This window comes from Anthonomus grandis, chromosome 1 (genome assembly GCF_022605725.1).
Source record: "Anthonomus grandis grandis chromosome 1, icAntGran1.3, whole genome shotgun sequence".
Lineage (NCBI taxonomy): Eukaryota > Metazoa > Arthropoda > Insecta > Coleoptera > Curculionidae > Anthonomus > Anthonomus grandis.
In genome coordinates this window covers 47,530,056-47,543,182 of record NC_065546.1, presented here as the reverse complement: position 1 = coordinate 47,543,182, position 13,127 = coordinate 47,530,056, and the positions used below count along the sequence as shown (strand labels likewise).

The 13,127-nt window shown below is 28.2% G+C and overlaps 1 protein-coding gene across 1 annotated transcript in view; it reads left to right on the top strand.

Annotated features, from left to right (window-relative positions):
• The window catches only part of LOC126740397 (suppressor of lurcher protein 1), a 374,886-nt gene that overhangs the window by 14,126 nt on the left and 347,633 nt on the right, over window positions 1-13,127 (top strand). The window contains exon 2 of the mRNA XM_050446402.1: window positions 11,991-12,054. Coding sequence (XP_050302359.1) covers window positions 11,991-12,054 — 64 coding nt within the window. The remainder of the gene's footprint in view (window positions 1-11,990; window positions 12,055-13,127) is intronic.

The window sequence follows — 13,127 nt, the reverse complement described above, 5'->3', positions numbered from 1 at the left end:
ACGATCTTAGCTTAGGATATCATCAAATAGTATTACATTGAAATTCGGCAAAATTAACGACTATTTAGCAAAAACGTTGTTGTTAGATAGACAATGAGTCATTTATCATTATTTTTGGTGTCAACAGATTTTCTCAGTATTTTATAAATTCCAAATATACATAGCAATAATTTGGATATATTACAAATAAATTTATTAAATGAGTGCCCAGATTTGTGGTCAAATTTATTTAGATTAAAGAAGCTTCGCAAAGATATAATTTTTTTTAAAAAGGTTTATGCTTTTGCGCTATCAGGTTGGCTAAAAAAAATTTAAACATAATTTTTCAAAATCTTATTCATAAAAACGGGATAAAATTTGAATTGTAAATATGGTGCTGCTTTGGTAAATTTGTATTATATGATAATTAATAGAATAAAGTTATGAATATCCATGAAAAAAAATCTGGAAATAAAGTAAAAATAACTCAAAATACGTGAAATAAAATAAAATAACAAATTTTCTAAATTTTTATGGATATTTCCAAAAGCTTATGAGTATTCTCTATATTTATGCAATATAAATAAATTGTTTTATGTTATCAATTACTTTCATAATTAAAAGGGCAAAAATGAACTTAATATGAAAAAATTTTCCAAAAGCCTGTAATACAATGGAATTTTAATTGAAAAGCCTGAAAAATCTGATAACAAACATTGCCTATAGTATCAGCAGAGTATTTTGTATTTTTTACATTACCTTGTTTTTCATATATTTCAACTTTTTAAAGCGTGTTTTTTTAAAAGTGTACAAAATTAAAATAAATGCCCAACTTAAAAATAAATTTATTGGCAGAGGGTACTGGTTCTATTTTTAACACTATTGTGATGCCATTAGTGCTTAAGACCCTGGATTTTGAGGATACCTCTTAAACGAATCCTACTTAGAAGACAGATCCGAAATAGTGTATATACGTAGAAATGTTGTTGAATATTTTTCCATACTTTAGCCAATTCTGCATCTGCTAATTAGAATGACCTTCCTCGGTTATAGTGTTTATGGATGGCGTTCTGGCAGGGTTGTTCGTGTACAGAAAAGCAGATATCTTTCTGGATAACTATCCACTGCTAAGTCAATTTAAGATTTGTATAATGACATTCAGCAAGACGGTCTTGGGAGAGGAACTCCGTGTAGACGGCACTACAAATATATTTACTTTTTTGGCCTGAACTTGAACCCTTTGTTAACTTGAAAATACCAGATTGAATTTTTTCAGAAAAAAACTTAATACCTCTTGCGCATTAATACATAAATTAAGAAAGTTATTAATACCGAATAGCATTCACATGTTCTACATTGTTCATATTCAATCAACTATCTAGTACCGTATAATTTTCAGGGGCTCATCTAGAGAAGCTATTAATACTTTTAATTTTTAAAAAAGAATGCTTAGATGTATGCTCCTTTATTAAATGCTACCACAAAATGTATCTATTCAAAATTTCTGGATGTGTTTGTAACTAGGCTTAAAATAATTTCGGGTATATAGGCGCCATAGGTGGCTCGAATATAGTGTTATCGGGAAGTCCAATTACTGATCAACTTTTTTGAGCATTTGGAGCCGCATTTCGGTAGAAACGCGGCGAATATTATTGGCTTCAAAGTGATCTAACGTAGGGTAAACTGCCCTATTATTGGCACCTACACAATCGTTGGCACTAAAAAATATTTTTAAAATTTATAAGGTTCTTAAAAGATATTTCAGCCTATGAATTATTATTTTTGAATGCAACATTGTTACTTATTTTCTAGACACTAATAACCTAGTTCTTGCTGGATTCAGCATTGCCGGGGCTAGCATATTATGCGTGTGTTTTGCAGAGTAGTAAAAAAAAATTACGATTTTTCATAAGAAACCATTAGAAATCATTTGTTTTTTTCTAATATCTGGCTAAATATAATTAATTTAATGGTATAAAAATATATTTTATTTCCTTTTAATTTAGTTTTAACCATATAATTGTATAAAAATACAGTGTTTAGAATAGGTTAGTTAAAATACGTGTTTTTCATTTATTGGCACTCTATGCTAATTATAGTGATAATTAGGGTTATTTATACCTGCCTAAAGTTGGCACCCTTTAAAAGCTTGTGTTTTTTTAATCATTTGCCATTTTAACATATTCTAATAAATAATTACCGCAACTATAAAAATGAAGTGCGGTTAAATTGTTTTTTTATTATTTTGTAATCTAAATTATTAGACCTAGAGACTAGATAAGTTTACTACTACTATAGCTTGTTTCCATTTTTTATATTTTATCAGTCTAATTATAATTCTTCCCCTACGTAACCGTCTTTTAATGTTATCTGCGTTTTTGTCCCTGTTGAAGGGTTTAAGGTATTTTTTTAATTTGACAAAAGAGAACGACGATGTCTTCGAGCCCTGAAGATGAATTAAATACAATTTGAAACGTTGGCGAGAAACAAATAGTTTTTTGTTAACAATTGACCAATTCACCCACAAAATACCATTTCCAATAGAAAATCTCTGGTCAAAAGTTCACAAGAACTAATGCTTTATTTTGAAAATCAAATTTTGTATAAAATCAATATTTTCAAGTCAATTTCTTTGTTTTTTTTTGTTACACATCATTTAAAATTTTATTATAAATATATTTGGTACGATAAAAATGTTTGTGTTTTAAATTCAAAACAAAATTTTGGTATAATAAAGATTACGTAAAATTAGGTGTCACAGGCATCAATAATTGGGCAAATGTGGGTGCCAATATTAGGTTAAAAGTGGGCAATTGGTCCCTTTTCTAGTTTTATTTAATTATAATAAATATGACTTTCTTTTCTGTATATCTGATTAAATTTTTAGAAAATAGTATTTATGACGATTTAAAGAATTTGACTTTATATTAAGAAGAAATAATTAAAAGACTTAAAAATCAGACGTAAAGATAGAACTTTGCATTGGGCAGTTTACTCTATGTGGCTCATCTGCGTATACACGTGACTCTATACATATCCCCAAAGAGAGTATTATATCTCACAACTATGGATTAGGTCAGACCACAAGAACGTGAAGGTCAGCTTGTATGTCTGTCTACTTTCTTTCAAAAAACGTTAATTATTTACCTAAAATTACACACGATATGCTTATACTAAAATTTTAAAGTTAATTGAACGATTAGCCAAGCAGCAACTATTATTGAAATAATTTCAAAAACCAAAAGTTTCACTCAAATTTTTCTGACAAAATTGACTTAATTAATAAACAATCTGGGTTAGAAGGAGACTCTAATGATTCAGTTAAAATTGAATTTTTTATCCCTATAGGATATGTGAAATTTGCCCTTTCTTGACTAAATGTCTGATTATTTTATTTTTAGAATAATTACCACAAATAAAACACATAAATGTAAACTGTAGGTCTCTCATATATTACGTATTCAACTAACTTACAATTTCTTATTTTATTACGACTCGCATCGCTGGGGAAACATTCTTAGATTTCGTACAAATACTACTTCGAGAAAAAATTTTTAGATTTATGAGAAACATTGCAAAATACATTTTATTGTTCATTTCCAGATAGTTGAAGATTCTTTTGGCTTTAACTGCTTGGGAAAAAATCAATTGATTATATCAACCATCTGGCAAAACGAGACATTTTTGGCAGATTTCTTGTAGCAGTAAAATAATAAATATTATTTAAGCACTCAATTGTTTTTAGACAATTGAACTTTTTTATACATCTTAACTGCCTCAAATAATAAAATTAATAGAAAACTGTTTTCATTTTTTATATATTACTGCCAGTTATTCCAGCAGAATGTTGATGAGAATAATAAGAAAATAATGAGTAAATTCACTCTTCTTCCACAGTGATTAAGGACATAAATTCTCAAACAAAGCTGCATGTTGTTCAAGAATTTTCTTAAAAATTAAAATAGGAATATTCTTATATTATGAATTTTAACTTAAATTTTTTACAATATTTCTTAAAAAGGTCTTGAAAAAAGCCGATTATTCAGGTAAAAATATATGTTTTCCACACATATAATAATTTATTTTGTTTCAAGCAATTAAAAATTCTGTTAGGTTCGACTAGGTTGCCTAGAAAATTGTAATATTTTCCACCCACAAATGTAAAATATTTTCTGAAATTTTTGGTAACGAGTAACAACATTAAAAAAAATAAAATTATTATTAAATATATTTTTATTTAATAATATTAAGTGCAATTTTTTATATAGATTCTTTACCAGTGGCATTTGTAATTTTTTTTTTAAATTTATACATATTGTTGAGAAATTGAAAAAATATGTGTCCTATTGTTTTATTCCTAAAATATACCATTTTCAAATTTTGTGGTAAACTGAAATTATTCTTGGAAAAAGCAATGGCGTACAAAATATTTTGCAAAAATTATATAGTACCTACAAGTCCTGTAAAGACGTCACTGGCCACAGCTTTTAATAATAATATAAAGCGTACAGCTAAAGAAATTATCAACATGAAAAAAAATCTAAAAATTTATAAATTTCAGTGTATTAAAATGTTAAATGATGTAAAATCATGTTCTTCTCCTATTTTATAAAAATAACGAAATAACTAAATCTAAACTCAATGCCTAAAAATGCATAAAAAATCCCCAAGGAAATTGCCCCTTTGACAAGAACTCTTTCATAAAATATCCCGAAATATTTAACCCATTTAAAGTATGCACGACAGCGATTCGCGTTCTGTATTTTCCAGCAATTTAAACGGTCTATATAAACGTTTATTAAATTTACCTACATATAGATCTACCCTATCGGTGCGGCTGGAAAATCCCAAAGGAAACGTCGGGACTTTTGGCATTTCCACTATAATTTTATCTAGAAATCTGGGTCAAAATATAAAGTGCTTTAGTGGCAATTGTAGGAAGCTATATCGGAAGGGAGTCTTTTTTGAATCTACTGTTTTTAGGTATAAAAATTAACATAGATATTCATATTATGGTATTATTATTCAGAGTTTATATACAATAATAATTTTTTGGACTTTACAGCAGAAATCTAAAATCACTTTCAATTTCCCTCAAGCCTCAAAAGCAGTTGATTCTAGCTAGAGGAATTTATATGAACTTCGAAAACTGTTTAATATATACAGAAAAATTTCATTAAAATCTTTGGTAATATACAGTTCTTTTTATTTTGTAAATGACTCAATCAATAATATTATTGGTATCAACCTTTTAGAAAAATATTATCATAAATAATCTACTTGAATAAAATGCTAGCGGGCAGAATAAAATATCCCTAATGCGATGTTGCTTAAGCACCTAGATTATCCAAGTAGTAAGGATTAAATTTAATTTTTTTATTCAACATTATTTGTTAATCTCCACACCCAAAATCGAAGCAAAACTCTATTAGCTAACCAGATAAGAACCGGATTTAGGGGCCAAAATATGATCAAACTGATAAACGACCACCCGTGTTTTAATGTTATAAGGACCTTAAAACTTTTGCGATTTTGGCCGCTTCGTAGAGCAAATACCCGCTTCCAAATCGGATTAATAAAGTAGACCGCATTAGAATTTCCGATTCATATTTCACGAAAACTTTCCCAATATTCATACAGTGTTTCTGTTTTATGAATGCTCATGCTGGTTTCCTGCAAACATCATTTAGTATGCAATTTACTTAAAAGATTTAATTAAATCAAGCTTTTAATTACATTAACCCACTGCCAAGAAATAAATGAAGCTTTAAAATTGATAATTTAAAGTTGTCCTACTACCTATATATATCTGTTAATAAAATAAATTGGTAATGTCAGCTGGTAAAGTTAATTAATCCAATATTCATATACGAGCACCCTATAGTGGAATTAGCCTTAAAAGTAGCGCACCTGGAAAATGAGATCCACAATCCAGTTCCCGGCAAACAAATTTTCAAGTCGTTCTTGGAGATTATCCTTTTAGCCCGCCGACTATTCCGGCATCAGGTTTTCACTATTTGTGCGCCATATGCAAGTCATTTTAAAAAGCCACTTTGCCTGTTAAGGCATAAACTGTGTTTCCGCTTGCCTTGGCTTTTTACGTTTTTTCTTTTATATACATTTTAATAAAGATTTTGATTGCCAATTACATTTTTTAAGACAATTTTACAAGGTAAAAAACGAAACATTCATCAGCATAGTAACGTTCGTGTAAGGTTACCCCTAAATATTTTTGATGAAAATTATGATACACCACTTTTTTTTTATTTCTCTTTGTTTTTGTAATTCTCATTTATTTTTGAGCAAATTTGATCTCTTGACTTTCTTTTGTCTGAGGTTGCATAATATATATAAATTTTTGGTTCAAAAAAATGGATGGAAAAAAATTAAATCCATCTACCTAAATGTATTACGTTTAATATAATTGTTTAGATGTGATTCTAATTTTTGTTCCGATCCGATAAAAAATTCCAGGGAATTTTGAATTACGGTACATGAATTAATGATTCGATTTCTGAAGTCATCAAAATCCAGTACCAGAATCCTGTACACCAAAGTTTTTAAATGACCCCATGTGGTAAAATCTAGTAGATTAATATCTGGTGACCGAGGTGGTCGAAACTGAGGACCGCCTCGGCCTATCCAACGATTTGCATATGTTTTGTCTAGATAACGACCTTCTAATAAACTAAAATGAACTGGAGCCTCATTGTGCATAAACCAATTACTCTTCTAACACCTAGAATTCCTGGAAGTATGTCTCGGAGAGAACGAGTGTATGTTTCTCCATTCAATCTCTGTAGTAGAAAATGTGGGCCAATAAGGTGGTCTCCAATGATTTCAACCCATACATTTATAGAAAATTGTTGTTGGTCATGAGCTCCAACTATAGCGTGGGGATTTACATCTGCCCAAATGTGGTTATTATGGTAGTTAATGATTGCCTCTTTGGAAAAATTAGCTTTGTCGTTAAACAGAATCTGCCTTAAAAACTGAGGGTTTTGTTCAATGACTTCTAACATCCAACGAGAAAATTCAAGACGCCTAGGAAAATCTCGTAGAAATAGAGCCTGGACTCGTTGTACGTGATATGGATATAATAATTGATCCTTTAAAATAGTCATATAATTGGCATGTAGCTGCAGACTTTCTAGTATTAGTGTCAGATTGTTCATCAATTAAAATAAGTACTGCTTCTTCCAATTCCGGTGTTCTAAAATCGCGTTGGCGACCACAATCATGCTTTCTTGGTTAAAAAGTTCCAGTTTCTCGTAGTCTATATATTAACTTTAAACCTTGCACGAACATCACTGATACAAATAAAAAAATTTAGTGAGCCTCAGAAAATGCCTTTTGATGCATAGAAAATGCATACCAAATATTACTAAAATAACTACAGGGGTTTCACAGGTTTCGTAAAAAAAAACATATATTTTTCTTCAATCTTTACCACCCGGTATCTCAAAAGTTAGGACTTTTAGGACATACGTTCATATAAAGTTTTTTCTTAAAATTTACCCAAGAATAAGCCCCTAAATATTGTTGCATCTATTTATTTACACCATGTATAATTTCCTAAAAAAAACTACAATTATATTACTAGTATTGTATGATCAGTATTGCAAATTGATTTTAAGTATTTGGCATATATAAAAAGAAACTTTAAATGTCTTCAGAGTCGCCAAAAAGAAAAACTTCTGAATGCCTGCAAGACCTAAAATATTGTTCTCAACATCTCAAAACCTCATCACCTCATTCTCAAAATCACAATTGCCTTAGAAGGTATTTGAGATCATAAAAATTTAAAAAGTAAATACATAATTTGAAACGAATAAGCAAAACAATAGGAAAACCTAAATATTATTCAAAATTATAATTCACTATTTGCCTAATTTTTTTTACCCTCCTTTTTCAACCCTTTTCGATTTGCCTATCCACGACAGCTTCAAAATTACATTTTAATATTTGATTACTCGGCAGTTTTATTCGGTTGATCTTTCGTAATCAGAACGGTTGACAAAGACTAGGGGTTCTAAGTTAATAACTCCGGGTTGTTTTTCATGTTAATATTAGATTAGCGAATTTCTTTGCTTTTATGGTTTTCGCAAACGTTGGCTGCTTTTAACAAAGTGAAACAAATTTCTGAAAATGTTGTTATTTCTTGGCTTTACGGGCCCCTTTTCAAAGTTTTAAAACGAGGGTTTGATCTCAATTATAAACTTGGTTCAAAAAGTAATTGCCGCTTAAACTTTTCTTCGGATTTTGATTTAATTTTTATTGTAACATTCTTAGCTAACCAAGAATAAGCTAATATTTGTTATGTATGCTTTAATGACATAGTTTAATTAAGTTATTATTGATTAAAATATATTTATTGTCAAAATGGCAGAAATAGTATTGGTGTGAAAGAAAAAAATAAATCGATACACGATAAAGCCTGATAGCAGTCTTAAGCTTAAATATTACCAAAAAGATGTACTAAAAAACCTGTAACATAAGCATAACAGTATTATAGCAAAACTAGGCGAGTTTTTTAAATTCATGAATAAAATCTCGCAGAAAATTGTAGCTAGCAACCAACTTGGCAAATATTCAAGTTTCAAGCAATTTCCGGAGCATCGGAAGTCGGAGCTAATGCCCCTTAACGTCCCTTTTGGAAATAGGTATTTGTAAAATGCGAAATAGAGTAGGTATATACAAAGTAAGATGCTCTCATCGGAATATATAATTTAAATTATAAAAGATTCTTTGCCTATGTATTTTATGTACTTGCTAGTGAAATGATCAATCAAAATGCTGCCGGTTTTTATTATTTATTGCACTCTTGCACTGTGTGCATTAATATAATATTTTTTCTTCTGATATGTAGAAACATATTTATATAATATTATACACTTTAAGAGATAGAAATACTTCAACTGCTCGGAATAAAAGAATTTTAATTTTTCTGCTAGAAATAATTAACTTTAACTAATCCGGTTAATAAAAAAAATATACAATCTTAAAATAATAAATATATATTAATTTTTATTTTATCTGGACAAAATGATTTTATTAGAAACTCTCTTGTTTAAAATATAAATGAGTTTAAAATACCAAATCATACTACTATTCTTTATATTGAAAGCGAAATTAGCTGGTGTGACAAAACTATAATTTTTGTAAAATTTGAATTAATTTTACAGCAAAAAGTAATTGCTGGACGGCCTTAAATTCATTAGAGTGGAAAACTAAAGAATTAACACAAAATAAGAAATAATATCAGATTACCACCACTATATACCAGCAAATATTGACAAACATTGCATTAACTTTTTTTGAGAAAATACTATAATACTTGTAATACAGAAAACTTGGGGTGTGACGCATAAATTAACCTTTAAGATAATAAATTGTTTTTTTAGTTTTGGGTACTATTTTATCATAATAATGCAACTATAAAATCAAGTTTAAATCCAACTTGCATAGACCACTTTTTTATCAAAGTTCATTGCAAATGTAAAAGAATAATTTAAGAAACATTACTGAAAATCACAATAGTTTAAAAATTAGAAACTCATAAAATCTCACTTTAAAGAGGAATGATTTAATAGACTCAGGGGCAAAACCTGGGAGGCTGTTATCAGGGAAGCATCTAGTAATATTATTGCAACAAAAATAACTAAAATTTTAATATTGCATGTTATTAATGCCACAACAAAAATTATTATTTTAAGCAGAAAAAGATATTAAATTTAAAATAACTCAGGGGTTAGTTAACTCAATTCGTAATAGAAATATGCTTAAAAACAGTCTACGTCGTCCGTAAGTCCTAAGGTATTTTAAACTTATGTTAATTATCATAATAAATTCACAACACTAATTAAAGACGTTAGAGGTATTTAATATAAAAATAAAATAAACATAAATATGAAAAATTCAAAAAGGTTTTATGACTTAATATGACTTATGTGGTAGACAATGGTACAGTGAAAACATCTTGTCGAACTTGCATTGTCTTATTTATTTAATGTAACACGACGTTTTGGTCGTGTTACATTAAATAAATAAGTAAGACAATGCAAGTTCGACAAGATGTTATCAACTGGGGATGATAATACTAGTGCAAATATTTAAAAAATTAAACTCATATTACCATTATAGGACAAATGTACAATTATTATTCCGCCATCTAAAAATAATGACAAAACATGTTTGATAATTACAGGCCAATTGCTCTTACTAGTATCCTAAGTAAACTAGTCGAGAAACTAGGCTCTGTAGCTTATTGGAAGAAAGTGGAACATTATCGCAGTATTAGTGTGGCTTTCAAACAAATAAATTAATAGAAAATGCCTTACATGAAGCATAACTGAGAGCTGTAACAAGCAAAAAAACCAGTTGCATTATTTCTAGACTTGTAACGGGCATTTGATACGGTGGACCGCTCTATTTTACTGGAGTAGTTGGATTGCATCGGAGTTAGAGGTATTTGCATTAATTTAATAAATTAATTTTTAACTAAACTAAAAGAATTTCTCACGGAACATCCTTTTACGAAATCTGGGCTCCTTACTATTAGGCAGTTTTTTTGGTATAGATTGATCGTGATCAATCAATTATATAACAACTAGAGCTGTGAACCGTCTCGATATTACCATATCACAAAATTAGGGTTCCGAACAAAGGCATGCTAATTATGTGAGTTCGTTACTAACTAACTTAGTTGCAAGGAGTTTGTATACTGAAAGATAAACTTAAAAAAGTAAATGCTTTATAAAAAATTGAATAAGGCATAATTTCATGGTTATAAGATATCTATGAAGCATATTTTTCTATATTTAATTACCTGTTAGAACCTAGTTTAAAATAGTAATTAAATATCTAGATATAGTTTAAACTTCTCACTTTTATAAATACTATTATTGACATATGACCTAAATAATATTGATGAAGTTGTACTTTTTTGTTTTATAAATAAATATCAATTTTTTTTTAAGGAAATATCATAATCGTCTTTTTTGTTACATTTGTTTTTAATTTACTTTCTACAATAGACGCAGAAGAAATGAGAAATTTATATTTCTTTAATTGGTCTTTATTTAATATGAATTTTGTTTATTATACATTCAGCAAAATGTTCCAGTAAAATAAATCAAAAAGTATTTAAAGAAATTTGTATTGTACTCCACCGTTAGAGGGCGTAAATTATTTAATTTTAAGTTTTTAATTATGTAACAATATCTATTTACTCTTTTTTTCCAAATACTATAATATTTTTGAACCTATATTGAGAAAAAAACTTTAACGGCCTAAAATAAATAAATTTATTAAGTTAGGAATTTTAAATGCAGTGACAACACTGTCGGTCGCTGATGCATTAAAAAAGGCTTTGAGGTATGACAAGGCAAGGCTTAGTTATTGGTTATATTTCTTTTTACCACAAATTGCAAAATAAATATCATGCCAATAAAGTAAATTTTAAATTAAAATAAATTTAGGAAACAACTTAAATAGCCCCTCAAAAATAGTTTTTAATTTTTATAGTTATTTTATTTCAAGAAGAATTCCTTTTATTGGTTATATAGAACAAGTGCGTTCACTCGGCATAAAAAAAATTCGCGGCTATTTAATAAACTTATAAAGCTAATGTTAATTATACTTAGCTAATTATTTTATTAATGAATTTAAAAACTAAAATTTGCACAACTATTTTTTAATAAAGCAAAACTTTATTATTAAACTATTTTTACCAGCTTTATGAAAAAATAGGAGTAATGTGCATATATTTCTTATAGTCCCTTAATTTTCAAAATGTAAATTGCCTCTTAAAATAATTAACAAAAAAAACTAGTTATATATGTAGATAAGAAAGGTTTCAGTCATTAAACAGTACAGAAACTAATAGCCACTCCTGCTAAAAGGAAAAGTAGTAAAAGAGCAATTAATTTTTAATGAATAATTTTAGTTTTTAGAGCTTCTTTTTTCAGACGACATTTTAATTATTAAATATGGTTTTTTTTTATTTTCAGTTGCCGTTTTTTCTACTTGTGCTGGAAATAACCTTTATTGTCGTGGGAAAAGCTGTACATCCAGGTAAGCCTTAAAAATATTAGACAAAATTTATTTTAAATAAATATCTTATTATTTTTAAATCAAATCAAACTTTATTGAAAATAGTATACTAACATATACATGAATAATACTTAGGAAGGACAGGCCTAATTTTTTTTGTAATTTTGCTCGTAATTTATAACATATATATTTCTAATTATACCTATTTTTATCAAAAATGATAATGACAATTTATAACTAATCAAAATATATTTGTGAAGAAATAGTCGATACTTGCAGTGGAATCGTAGATTAGGGCAAAATGAAAATCCTGCTGTCTCCCTCCACTTATTTATTAAACATGGTTCAGTTTTTAAAACTGATCCTTATCACCAAAATAATGTAAACAAATAAAATAAATAATAATAATAATAATATTAATAATAATAATAATAATAAATAGAGGGTTTTTTTAAATAAGTGGCGAAAGACTGCATGATTTTCGTTTTACCTTAATAATATATTTATATACAAATACCTAAACTCACTTAAAAAACACCACATATTTTGTTGGTTTATCACGCAATTTACTTGAATACAAAAAAACAGTCGATATATAAGCTAATTAAGCTATAGAAAATTAGAAAAGTTAGCACAGAAAAAATAAAAATTTACAAACTGCTTGGTAGAAGCAGGACATCAAAAACTAATAGAGAGGATATTCTTGATATTGCAAAAGACTTTCACAAAGGGCTTTATAAAAGAATATGAGAAAGTTCCACCTGGAAACGATCATATAGTTATTGAATCAATTAAAGAAGATACTTTATACTTCAAAAGATCTTTAACGTATGTCTATTGAAAAGTACAACTCTAAGTGACATAATGCAATTATTGTTTCTATTCATAAGAATGGTAATAGGGCTAATTTAAGATTGATATCGACTCATTAGCCTTTTATCCTAACCTTACAAGCTATTCATGAGAATCATATTAAAGAGACTTTTAAACAAACTGGATAGTTACTAGTGGAGTGAACGGGCTAGATTCTGTTAAAATTTTGGCACCAGCGATTACATGCAGATTATTAGAACTTTTTTTACTTGTTTTGAAGG